The 12,682-nt window shown below is 44.4% G+C and overlaps 3 protein-coding genes across 4 annotated transcripts in view; 2 read left to right on the top strand and 1 right to left on the bottom strand.

Moving 5' to 3' along the window:
- LOC144276758 (transcription factor HES-5-like) overlaps positions 1-9,732 on the bottom strand; it is a 34,184-nt gene extending 24,452 nt beyond the window's left edge. Inside the window, exons 1-3 of one of the 2 annotated variants that reach the window (XM_077837043.1) lie at positions 9,461-9,732; positions 7,454-7,557; positions 5,221-5,290 (exon numbers count right to left, since the gene is read on the bottom strand). The gene's annotated coding sequence lies outside the window, so the exon portion shown is untranslated. Of the gene's footprint in view, positions 1-5,220; positions 5,291-7,453; positions 7,558-9,398 lie in introns of both variants that reach the window. The other variant, XM_077837042.1, reaches the window with a different exon arrangement.
- Positions 4,718-5,451, top strand: HES5 (hes family bHLH transcription factor 5). Its single transcript, XM_077837044.1, has 3 exons — positions 4,718-4,771; positions 4,915-5,080; positions 5,198-5,451. The coding sequence occupies exons 1-3, from the start codon at positions 4,718-4,720 to the stop codon at positions 5,449-5,451; spliced, it is 474 nt and encodes a 157-aa protein (XP_077693170.1).
- Positions 9,429-12,682, top strand: part of PANK4 (pantothenate kinase 4 (inactive)) — a 28,702-nt gene continuing 25,448 nt past the window's right edge. The window contains exon 1 of the mRNA XM_077837032.1: positions 9,429-9,561. Within this exon, the coding sequence (XP_077693158.1) occupies positions 9,435-9,561 (127 nt within the window). The 5' untranslated portion in view covers positions 9,429-9,434. The remainder of the gene's footprint in view (positions 9,562-12,682) is intronic.

Raw genomic sequence — 12,682 nt, 5'->3', positions numbered from 1 at the left:
ATTTGTTAGTCTAAGGTGCCACAAGGACTCCTCATTGTTTTTGCACAGACTAACACAGCTACCACTCTGAATAGACCATGTATTTTTCATTCAAATTGACTCATAAATTGTGTTGCAGGGTTAAAGAAAATAAGACAATGATGTTACATGGGATAAACTAAAAAAAGTGGTGCAAAGGACATGAGATAGAGGCAGACAAATTCATCCCTGGGGTAACTTCATTGATGGCAATATCACAGGGAAGAGTTTGACCTACTGAATAGACTACTTACATAAAGATATGTTGATGCACAAAGATGCTTTGCGGGTGCTCAAATGTAATAGTGAATATTTGGGGGGGGGGAGAATATGACTCCAGCTAAAGTACAGTAGCATCCCATTCTAATCACCTTGATGCTCTGATTTCCACCATATTCAGAGGTGATAATGATTATATAGTCAATGTTTGTTCTTCCTTGTGGAAATAAATAAAATATACATTACATACGAATCTACTTATGTGGCAGCCTTAAATTAGGTTTCAGAGTAACAGCCGTGCTAGTCTGTCTTCGCAAAAAGAAAAGGAGTACTTGTGGCACCTTAGAGACTAACCAATTTATTTGAGCATGAGCTTTCGTGAGCTACAGCTCACTTCATCGGATGCATACCGTGGAAAAATTAGGGATTTTATTAATCTGAGATTACCATGTGAGGAAATACTAATTCACAAATATTCACTTACTATAAAGTATTTAGACCTGCATAATACAATCAAAGCAAATATGAAAGGACTGGCTTATTTCTTTGATTTGTGAATGGGGAGGGGGGTGAGGCAGAAAACAGGAGGGTGGTGCTAGAGCTCTGGTCTTTTCCAACTGATGACACAGAGAGAGGGAAGCTGGAGTTTGTAACCCCAGAGGCTTGTTGTTTTGTGCATGCAATGCAAGGCAGCCTGCCTAGTTCACCATTCACCTCAGATGGTGTGAGTCCGGAATTTTGAGAGTTTCCCACACATCACTCCATTCACAGTGTTAAACTGTCAACAATAGAAGTGTGCTTCTGCAGGTCCTGAGCAGAAAGCTAATGCCTTCTATACCATCTGGCCAGCACTCGGAGAAAGGGATAATGCTTTAATCAATAAGGGCTGGTTCAGTCCTTTGCGTTCCCAGGCATTGTGCCGGGGAGAGGATGGCATTATTTAAAACCACTCATTTCATATTTTCAGAATTGAAAATTGGATCAAAAGCTTCTCTGGCTGAAGGAAACCTCCCACCTGATGGTGCCCTTCTGCTGCTGAAAACACATCCCCTCTCATCCAGCGTGTGGCAGGACTTCCTGTCCAATGCATGTGACATACTGCTGATCCTGTACAGAGCTTTGCATTATATTTTCACCGTGAGATACAACAGTGATCAAAGTGTGTGTCATCCTGTATTGGCTAATATAAAATAAAATAATAAGTAATAATAATAATAATTCAAAATGTATAAAGTGACCTAGAGGCAGACTTTTAACGGGACTTGTGTTGCTGAGTCACCCACGTGCTTTGAAAAACAATAAAAAATAATGAATAAGCTATTAACATATAACACGCCCTGGGGTAACTGAAAGGAACTCATTGTCACATGAAGTCATGGAGTTAACTACTACAGCAACTGATTCATAAAAACAGCTAGATAACTTTATGACAAAATTTTATGACCAGTAAAATATACTTGCAGGATTTCAAACTGTAACAGATTCGCCCTTTCAGCAACGGTGTGTGTGTTATTATTTACATGCAGCCATACGTGATACCATTGTCAGCCCAATTTTTCATATGGGGAAACTGAAGTATGGAGAGGTCATACAGTGAGCTTAGAGAAAAAAGTTTATTTGTTTTTTCTCTGCATTTTAAAAGGTTGACAAAGAGTGTTAGATGAGGCTTTCATTAACGTCTTTGTAACAATGGGGAAACTGAGGCATGTAGAAAATTAGGTCCTTAATCTGTGAACAGCAGAGCTGAAGAGCTGGGTTCTGTGAAAGGAAGTCTGGCTTAGGGAATAGAGCACTGGACTGGGACTCAGGACATCTGTATTCTATTCCTGTCTTGGCCACTGACACACTGGATGATCTTAGACTCAGACTTTAAGGCCAGGAGGGAACATCACGATCATCTAGTCTGACCTCCCACACATCACAGGCCACAGAATCTCATCTGCCCTGTAGTAGGCCCATCACCTCTGTCTGAGTTACTGACGTCCTCAAATCTTGATCTAAGGGTTTCATGTTACAGAGAATCCCCCATTTACTCTAGTTGGAAAAACAAACCAAAAAAAAACCCCCACAAGTGACCCATGCCCCACACCACAGAGGAAGGCAAAGTCACTCCCCCCCCGCACCTCAATTTCTCCATCTGTAAAATGGGAACAGTGATACTGTGAGATCTACTGCTGAAGAGCACTATATAAGTGCTAGATGTTATTATTTCTGGCTCTGGGTACTCTCTCAGGCCCCAGCTTACAATTCTGGAACGTGTAGCTCCTGAGAGGACAAATCTGCACACACCAAACCCCACTGAAATCAATGGTGCTCCAAGCAAACATGGCAGTTTGACCAGGCATGATAGAAAGAATTGGCGCCTCTGTCAAAACAAGATCTCACATACTTGCTCTGACACCACATGATTCTAGATTCTAACATCATGGCTCCGGTCAGCAGGTGACTGTGCCTCTGGTGTGGTAGAGAGTGGAACTTACTGACATCTCAGAGCCCTCCCTAGAGAGTGGAACTTACTGACATCTCAGACCCTCCCACTCCACTTTAAATGGCATCTTAAACCTTTCCCCCCCAAAAGGTGTTTTTACTGTGACCACGAGTGGTTCCTTTCTGTTACCATCCCCCGTATTTCCTGTGTGCATGTTGTGTGACTTTGGGGGTGGTTTTTTCCAGTACACTACTTCTGATTGTTCTTTAGGATTACACTATTCAATTGCAGTCCATCCTCTGAACTTATGTGTGTAGCTGTGTGTGTGTCTGATGGGGAATCGCAGCAATGTAAGACTGGACAGCTGAGGCGGGATTGCGTATTATCTGGACCACCTCTGGCCTGCTTTTAAAAACCTCCACTGATGTAGACTCCACAAACTCCCTAGGCAATTTGTTCCAGCTTAACTACCCTGACAATGAGGAAGTTTTCCCTAATTTCCAACCTAAACCTCCCTTGCTGTAATTTAAGCCCATTGCTTCTTGTCCTGGCCTTATTGGTTAAGAAGAACAATTTATCACCCACCTCTTTATAACAACCTTTTATGTCATTTTACGACTTGAAGGCTGTTAAGCAATGCTTTAACCATTAAACAGTGAGGATGATGATTACATTGATGATATAAATTAAGAAAGAAACATGAATCGGGGTCTATATGTTTTATTAATAGTCAAAATACTCATGAGTGCAGGGCCTGTGGTAAGGGAAGAAGTGACCAGAAAAGCATTTCTCTAAGCCAGTTTAATCACTGAGCCAGCGTCTCTGGAACAGGATCCAAGATTTCTGGCATCAGGTCAGATGAAAAATAAAACAAATATTATTTATTTATTTAGAAAATATTCCCACCTGTGTGCTATTCTCACACTTCCCTGTGGCAGATTTGACTGTGCCAAATATATCTAATGCATATGGGGTATAAAACAGTCAAACATATTGGAAAAAAAATGGTGCTTGTATGTGAGAGAGACAGAGAGAGAGATTGGACTAGGAGTCAGGAAATCTTGCAGTATTATAGCCATTTTGCAGATAGGATAATTGAGGCCGAGTGTGGGTGAGGACATGATTTCCTTGGTACCCCAGTTTCCCCATGTGTTAAGGAAGATATTCCCCTATTGCACATGGGGGCTGAGGCACAGGAGAGTGTTGTGAGGCTTAGTTCATGATTATTTGTCTAATGCTCTGAGATATCAAATGGAAGATGTCAGGGAAGGGCAAAGCAACTATTAATTATTATTGTACAGATTTGCCAGACCATCATAGGAGGAATTGAGATTGCCCAGAAAAAAAAGCAAAAAAGAAAGATTTAAGACTTTTAAAGAATGACAGAGGAACCAAAATGTCTATAAAAGATGGGGAGAAAAGCATTTTGAACTGTATCTTTCTTAAAAAGATCCCTTCCCCAAAAACATGTGTTTTCCCTTTTGATTTTGATCACAGTTGCCTGAAAATTGACAAGCACTGTATTCATCTAAGCACGGTTTAATGTCAATGAAAATGTTTAGTCTCTCTAATTCTGCACTTTTCCCTTTACAGCTTCTTTTCTGGGCACAGGAAAGTAGGGGACATTTTCCCTTCCAGGGAGCTGTCTTCTGTGCTTAATTTCACCGCAGCCTGGGAAAAGGCAGCATATTGAGATGTTGATGTTCCCAACATCAGGCACAAGACTGATTATAATGACTACGAATGCTTTCCCACGTTCCCTCCAAGGCCAGTCTCTATTGTGTAACACGCTCCCCAGTCCACCTGCTCCTTTGGGAGCACAGTATTATCCCCAGGCAATTCACAGTCAATTTACCATGCTGTAATAGATGCTTTCTCTATTGTCCTGGTAAATGCATGGATTGGCTAGTGAGTGTGGGAAACTCAAAGAAGCTTAGGACCCAGACATTTGTATGCAGCTTATGGGTATAAATAGAAGAGCTTTCCAGCTCCTTTCTGCACTGGCTAAACAGCAAGATTGGAAGTGAAACCTGCACTTGAACATTTGGGATAATGGCACCCAATACTATCTCACTGGAAATCTTAACATCCAAAGAGAAAAACAGAGTAAGTATCCACTGCATATTGCAACATGCACTGACTAAAGGGCAAGTGGTTGATACAGGCTGAGCTGATTACACAGAGAAGTTGGGAAATGGATGGAAAAGAGAAATGTGGTCACTAACTTTCTCTCCTCTCTTGTGTTACAGCTGAGAAAGCCGATTGTAGAGAAGCTGCGCCGGGACCGGATTAACAGTAGCATCGAGCAGCTGAAACTCCTGCTGGAGGAGGAGTTCCAGAGACACCAGCCCAACTCCAAGCTGGAGAAAGCTGACATCCTGGAGATGACTGTCAGCTACCTAAAATACAGTCAAAGTAAGTGCCTTCCCCTTTGCTTCTAAATAACTCCCCTGTGCTGTATTTATCCCCGGTCCAAACTCCAGCCTAGATGTCCCTATCTAAAACCCATCTCCATCTTTTCTCTCTTCCCAGATTTTGCACCCACTTCTACAAACCTGCAGCAGGATTACAGTGAAGGGTATTCCTGGTGCCTCAAAGAGGCTCTGCAGTTCTTGTCTCTCCATTCTGCAAACACAGAAACCCAGATGAAATTGCTGTGCCACTTCCAAAGGCCTAAAGTTACAGCCAAGGACTCAAATTCTCCAGCTCCATCCTCTGCAGCCCACCAAATGTCTGCAAAACAAGCAGCACTGAAACCCACCAGCAGACTTTGGAGGCCCTGGTAGATTAGAAGGACTTCTGTATGGTTTCTGGACATTCACTCATATTCCAGAGGAGACTGTGACTTGCTGTACAAGTCCTCTCACTCCTCTAATGAGTAGGGAAGAATACTTTCCTTTTACAGAGCATACTTATGCTTGGATGTCAATTTCCCTTCTAGAAGGATCTAAATGCTCCCACCACGCGGAGAGGTAGCTATTCTAAAAGAATGTGCAAAGTAATCCTCATGGTAGGATGACTGAGGAGTTGTTCAAAAGGGAACTTTTAATGGTTTTTTAACCTTGCTGAGGTTTTTGAGTGTATTTGTTTAGAAAGAAGTAACTTCTAGGAAGTTTAGGCTACAGTTTTCAAAAGCGTCCACTCAACTGGAGTGCCTCCAATTTTAGCGGCCCAACCTGAGACTCACAGAACATTGATTTTCGAAGCGTGCAGCATCCCACTCCACTTGATTTCAACTGGAATTGTGGGAGTTCACCACTTGTGAAAAATCAATGTCCCACAAATCATAAGGTGAGCATTCAATCTTAGTGGGCACCTTTGAAAATCTGGCTCTCATATTGTTGTTGTAAGGGGTTCTATAATGTTTATAGAGTTTATTGAGTGTATTTGGAAAAGTGTTACACCATAACTCAAGCTAAGTAGAGGAGATTCTTCAGGATGTATTACTCTTAAAAGCAGAGTATTGTTTGTTATGTTCAGGATATGCAATGCCTTTTATAAAGGCAGTAACTTGTTTTGTATCCTCATAAGAAGGAAAGTATCAACTTGTGTTGTCGGTTTTACAAGAAATATTTAGCAAAAGTCTTTCATGAAAGGCAACTGTACAAGTTATATTTACATTTTTGGTACCATAATGTTATGGAAGATAGTCTATTCACTATAATCCTCAGAGGATGCTCTGATGTGTATCTGTCAGGTGCACCGATTGTATGATCTGTGTTTGAAACCATTTTGAATTTCAAAAGTTGCAGAAACTTTACACACTGTTAAAATAAAATCTGATTACTGAATCTATATGCAGCAAGTTATTCTCTTCTGTGTAGAAATCCCTAACTGATGCCCCTTTGACAGAGGCTTCACAGGATAGTGCTCTTTAAAGAATTACCATAGGAGACCTCACAATAGATACACAAAGATCACAGTTCAGCTGTGGAGCAACCCAGATTTGTAAAGTTTGATCTAAGGCACTGTAATTTGAATGACTCCTATTGATTAACATACAGAATGGCACTGACAAGATCCAGAAGGAGCCATAGTCAGCCTTCCTCAGCAGTGAGGAAACTGTGAATAGGGATTACTCATGTGAGTAAGGGTTTGCAGGATCAAGCACTCACATTCTATAATGCAGCAGAATGCCCACCCTCAACACTCACTATCCAGAGTCAGAGGATTTCTTTAATTCAGAGGGGAAATGTTTTAATGGGCCATTTGGTGTCTGCCTTTGGGTTTAATAAGGCAAATCCACTATACTCATGGCTGGTATCCCTGAGTTGTTGAGACTGTGCCAGAAGACAGTAAGGGGAAAGCAAAGCCCTTGCTAAGGGGAAGAATCCAATAAATATGATTCTACAGCAGACTTCTCATAGATCTCATATTCATTTAACAAGGCTACTCACAAATTAGTTCAAAGACTGAGACACTTAACTTTAGTACTGTACTTTTAACTGCTCATTTTGCAGCTTCTTAGTCACATGCTAGATACCCCTTTAACAAACAAAATCAAACACCTTGCAGACGTCCAACAATAATATTAAGCCCTTACATATTATGATTCCCACTTTAAATATAGAAGAACTGAGACAGAGATTAAAGTAAAAATATTCTAAACAAGCCCCTAATCTTCAGATGCCCAATTTCAGATGTCTAAGACCTGATTTTCCAAGGTGATAAAGGTATACAGTTTCACTGACTTCAACTGGAGTTGTGAGCGCTCAGCACCTTCAGAAATCACTCCCCCAAAATGAAGACAACCAAACGTCACTAGACACTTAGACCCAAGTGACTTACCCAACATCACAGAAAAGGTGAGTGTCACAGCTGGATTTAACTCAGGAGCTCTTGGGTCTCGGTCCCATATTCAGACTGATAGGTCCGGGGTGGCTCTGATGTATCTATGAATGAGAAAAATGAGGGCCATCATTTTAGAAACAGAGAATCCACTTCAAGTAAGGAAGAAATAACTTCATAAGTGAAAATAAACTTTGCTAGGCACTTAATGTTTAATTCCCTTCTTTTTATATATTAAATAGATGTGGGGCAGCAACAGTTAGTAGTAAGAGATGCAACAAAATTTAGATCCAAATGGTTTTCCACATAAAGCAGAAATATTTGTAGCTACTTAATTCTTCCTTGCGGGGAAAAGCCAGTATACCTGGGGCTTGAACCCACAACACTGATGTGAATGGGAGCAGTATTAGGGCCACAGAGTGGGAAAGTTAGAGGTTACAAAACTCAAACTATATGTTAGGCCAACAAGGTATCCCTTTATTCAGAGAAAAAGGAATACTGGGAGCTATTAAGCTGATGATAACCCTTAACTCTCCCTCATTTCAGTTAAACCCAAATGTACCTCCATTCCACACCAACCTGCCTTTACCTCATATTTGTTAGTGCAAATGTTTTACCTGAGAATGCAGAAGCATATATGCAAGGAGCTAAAAAATGGTGTTTGCAATAAGGGAATGTATCCCACCTAGAATCACAGAAATTAGAGGTCTGTCAGGTCTCATCTAATGTGTCTCCTACAGCACATTTGCTAGTATTTTGTCTAGTCCTGTATAAATATCTCAATTGTTGGAGTTTCCAGCAATGCCCCTGCATCAATGTAAGCTCTATGTATTGCCACTTCTCTTGCTGTTTGCCCTATCGTTAGTTTATGACAGGTAGAGACATTTGTTTGACTCTGACTTTACCCTCCAAAAACTCCTGTCTTCTTTACCCACATTGAACCATCACTCCAGTTTTGACTTATACGTTTTCAGGGAGGGATCATGTGATGTTTGCTGCACAAGCAGAACTGTAATCTCCAACTGTGCTATGCCACCCTGTGGCCCAGTTCAAGCACTGTGTCAGTATGAAACAGCAATATTACGGAAAGCTGCAACACCTTTCTCATTTGGGTGGGTTTGGGGGTCTTCAGATTAGCTATCAAAAGATAATGTGTTACTGAATCCATTCGCAATAATTTGTCCTCAATTTTTTGTGCAATACCTGGAAAAATCTCCTTTTCTCTCACCAAAAATGGAGCGGGGGTACAAACTCTCTCAAGAGCAGGGAGGACCTGCAAACTACGAGTATTTATTTGGGGTGATCTACTGTAAGCGCAGGATATTATAGTGTACTAGTATTATTAACAACAATTTATGATCATAAGGTACTTTGAGATCCTTGGATGAGAGACCCATAGAAAGTATCATTGCTAATAAAAATAAATGATGATGCTATATTAGAGAAGAGGCAAACAGATTATTTGTATCAATGTGCCTTTTCCCTCAATAACTTTGGGACTTCAGATGAAATGGAACACAAACCCCCAACACACCCCCTACCATCTCTTCAGTAACTTTGTGGGCTGAGGATGAAAGGGGCCAGGTGGAAACCCCTCAGCAACTCCGAGGTGCAAATAAAAGTGAATCCAGACCCTCACACACCTATAACGTTGTAGATCATAGATCTAGACCCCTGTAACTTTTGGGGGGGCGGGCAGATTATTTGGCATCAAAGTTCTAACCTACCAATAACTTTGTAAGGTAAAAAATATGGAGCCCAGTTCCACCCCCTCATAACTTTTTCGGCTGCAGATAAAATGGGGCCACGATCCACCTTCTCACACTGCCCTGGGCAAAAAGGATGAATGCTGGTAAAGCTTTAGGGAGCCCCAGCCTGGCCTCATTTGCATAATATGGGCACATATCATATTAATATGTAAATATATGCGCATATATTTGCATACCGATGAGGCCAGACAAGGTGGTGGGTGGCGTTCAAAATGGCGGAGCGGGCCGGGCGAGGTACCAGCAGCGGCAGTGACAGCAGCCTGGACAAGAGCATCACTCTCCCACCTGACGAGATCTTCCGCAACCTGGAGAACGCCAAGTGCTTCGCCATAGACATCGGTAACCGGGCGGGCGCCTCGGGGGCGGCAGCGGTCGAGGGCGGGGAGCGGCTCTGACCGCTCAGGGAAACCGCCGGGACGGGCAGCCAGTGGCGCGCAGGGCACGTTGGGAAATGCAGTCCCGCTGGGCGCGACGCACACTGCCTGGAGCGGGAGAGGGACTACGGCTCCCGGCGTGCGCCGCGGCGGGCTGGCGAAGCGGGACATGACGGGAGTTGTGGTCCAGAGGCTCTCCCGTGGCGAGGCAGAGGGCGGGCAGTCGAACTACAAGTCCCAGCATGCCGCCGGGGGCTGCTAACGGGCCGGCCGGGGTGGTAAACAGGCTGGAGGGGCCAGCCGAGGAGAGCGGGGTGGGGCCCGTTGCGGGGGAGACGAAAGGGGGCCGGAGGACAGCAGCCTAGGAGAGGGGGCGACCCCGGGGAGGGGGCTAGGGGACGGGCCCCTCTGAGGGAGGCCTCCGCAGCGTCAAGGGAGAGGAGTGAAGGGGGTTAGCCCCCGGGAGGGGGGCCGGGCTGCCTCGGCGCGGGCGGGTGCACGGTTCGGGAGAGCGGGCCTGGAGGCAGAACTTGGCACACACATCAGGCTAACTCAGGCCTCGGCCCCAGGCGCCCACCCTGCGACCCAGGGTTCAAGCCCTGCTGCTTTTCGGTGTAGATGCAGCCCCTCCGGACTTGTGCTCGGGGGCGTCCTTCAAAAGTATTTGACAGGCCCAGGGGCTGACTTTCTTTGTCCTCTGGACAGTTAAGCTTGGTGGACGGTCAGGTTTCCCCATGCTGCCCCGCAGACAAAGGCTAGAGCGGTCACAGTGTGAGAGGGTGCTAGGACGACTGGGATACGCCTGGTTGAACGCTGGGCCGCATAGATGCTGGAGCCCCAGGTTGAGCTGGGGGTTCAACTATTCCTAACCTCAGATTAGAAGTGAGCGTAGGGATACTCAAAACCTAGGCTGACAACCCCAAGGTCTGCTAATGCGAGTTGTACTAACCCTGAGCTTACATTGTAGACAAACTCTGACGCCGTTGTCTTCTACCCACCCCCTCAAAAAACACATTCAGGAGAAAGACATAGTATTGTTAGCCATGTCTTTTTTTCCTGATTTTCCTCCTGCTTTCCCCCTCCCCTTGCTTTAGGGAGAATGTAAGGACTGTGGGGGCGATGGTGGAGGAAAGGCTAATTTCTGAATTTATAGTATGCCAGTAGCCTATCTATATTGACAGCTGGATGTGTGTGCATTTCCCACAGCCACCTAGGGAGATGGGATTTTTCCAGTGATGAGCTGCCAAAATCTTAACAACGAGGGGGTTGTTGCCCACCCCCACCCCCCAGGACCCCTGCCCCATCCACCTCCCTCCTCTGTCCCCTGACTGCCCCCAGAACTGGGCAGGAGGGTCTCATGGGCCACCGTAGTGGGTGCCCACCCCACCCCTAAGAGCCAGAGGTACCTGCCAGGGGGTGAGGTGAGGAGTCCCGGTGGTGCTTACCTGGGGCAGCTCCCAGGAAGCATCTGGCAGGTCCCTCTGGCTCATAGGGAGAACGTAGCTAGAGGGGGAGCAGTCGCTCCCCCACTGATCACATCAAAAGTGGCACCTTAGGCACTGACTCCCTGGGTGCACTGGGGCTGAAGCACCCGCGGGGAAAATTGGTGGATGCAGAGTACCCACCGGCAGCTCCCCACCCTGTGCCCGGCCCCAGCTCGCCTCACCTCCGCTCCACCTCCTCCCTTCAGCTGATTCGCTGCACCCACCAAATTTTCCCCTTGGGTGCTCCAGCCCCGGTGCACCCAGGCTGGAACACCCATGGAGTCGGCGCTTAAGGTGCCACTTTTGACCGGTTAAATTTAGAAGCCCTTTTAGAACCAGTTGTCCCTCGCAGAACAACCAGTTCTAAAAGGGCTTCTAAATTTAACAACTGGTTCTAACAAACCGATGCGAACCGGCTCCAGCTCACCACTGGATATTTCTCTGTGAAAGTACCAATATGCACTGGTGAAAACCCAATGGGCATATACACAAAGGTCTTGACATCTTGGACCAAGGTGCATAGCATTTCACAATATAATCAAAAAATGAAAACAAACAAATGGGAAGATGAAACTACTATGTTACTTGTTGTGACACTGTTGAACCTTTATGCCAGGGAACAGAGGCTGAAGGGATAGATTTCCCCCAGCTTTTCATATTCCTTGCCAGCACTTGATCATTGCAAGAATGGCACAAAGGGAGACAGGATACTTCTCTAGGTGCAAGTGAAGCAGCTCAGGTTAAATTCCAAACTGGGAAAATAAAGCTAAAAGCAATTTAGCTAGATAGAGAATTGCAGTGCAAGGTAGATATCAAGAAATAACTTTGTACTTCTGCAGTGCCTTTCATCTAGGGATCTCAAAGTGCTTTACAAACACCACTTTAATTTCAAAGCATCCCTATCTTTTATATTTCCCTATTTTTAGAGGTTGGGAAGGTAAATGTACCTTCTCAGCAGAGATCCATCAAGCTTGTGTTGATCTCTGAATTTCTATTTTGAAGTTAAAACTAGGAGAAGGGTAAAAAGTTATTTTCTTATCAACTGGAAGTGACAGTTTCAGCTGATGCATCAGAATGGGACTTCAGAAGGTCTGAGGGTTATTAAGTTTCACTGCTTTTGTTACCATAAATGGTCATAATTGGTCTTGTGGAACTGACCATCATATGCTGCTTAATCTGTCTGGCACTCAGTGTCTCCTCTGTACCACTCTTCAAAAACAAAAAAACCCACTTTCCTCATTTGCCTAAATTACAAATCTTTAGTGCTGCAAATTTTAGTTTGCAGAAGCGTGACACTGAATTTACCAGTGGGGGACGTGTGCAGTCCAGGAATCAGTTAGTGAAGCAGTATGATATGGCTTAGTGCATGCAGATTTTCACTTGGATTTTGGAAAAATCACAGGATATGTCTGAGAGATTTGGCAGTTCAGCATCCGGAACGCTGCTGTGGACCACAAGAGTGCATTGTATGTTTTCTAAGAGAAATGCAGATCTTAATAAGGGGACACCTCTCCAAATAGTTGGATGAGAGAGATAGGGTGGAGAATTAATTGTATAGTTATTTGCAAAACAGCAGCACGAGACCTAGAACCCTCCTAGGCT

The sequence above is a fragment of the Eretmochelys imbricata genome, chromosome 18 (assembly GCF_965152235.1).
Source record: "Eretmochelys imbricata isolate rEreImb1 chromosome 18, rEreImb1.hap1, whole genome shotgun sequence".
NCBI classification, from domain to species: Eukaryota; Metazoa; Chordata; order Testudines; family Cheloniidae; genus Eretmochelys; species Eretmochelys imbricata.
This window is presented reverse-complemented; position numbering and strand designations above follow the sequence as displayed.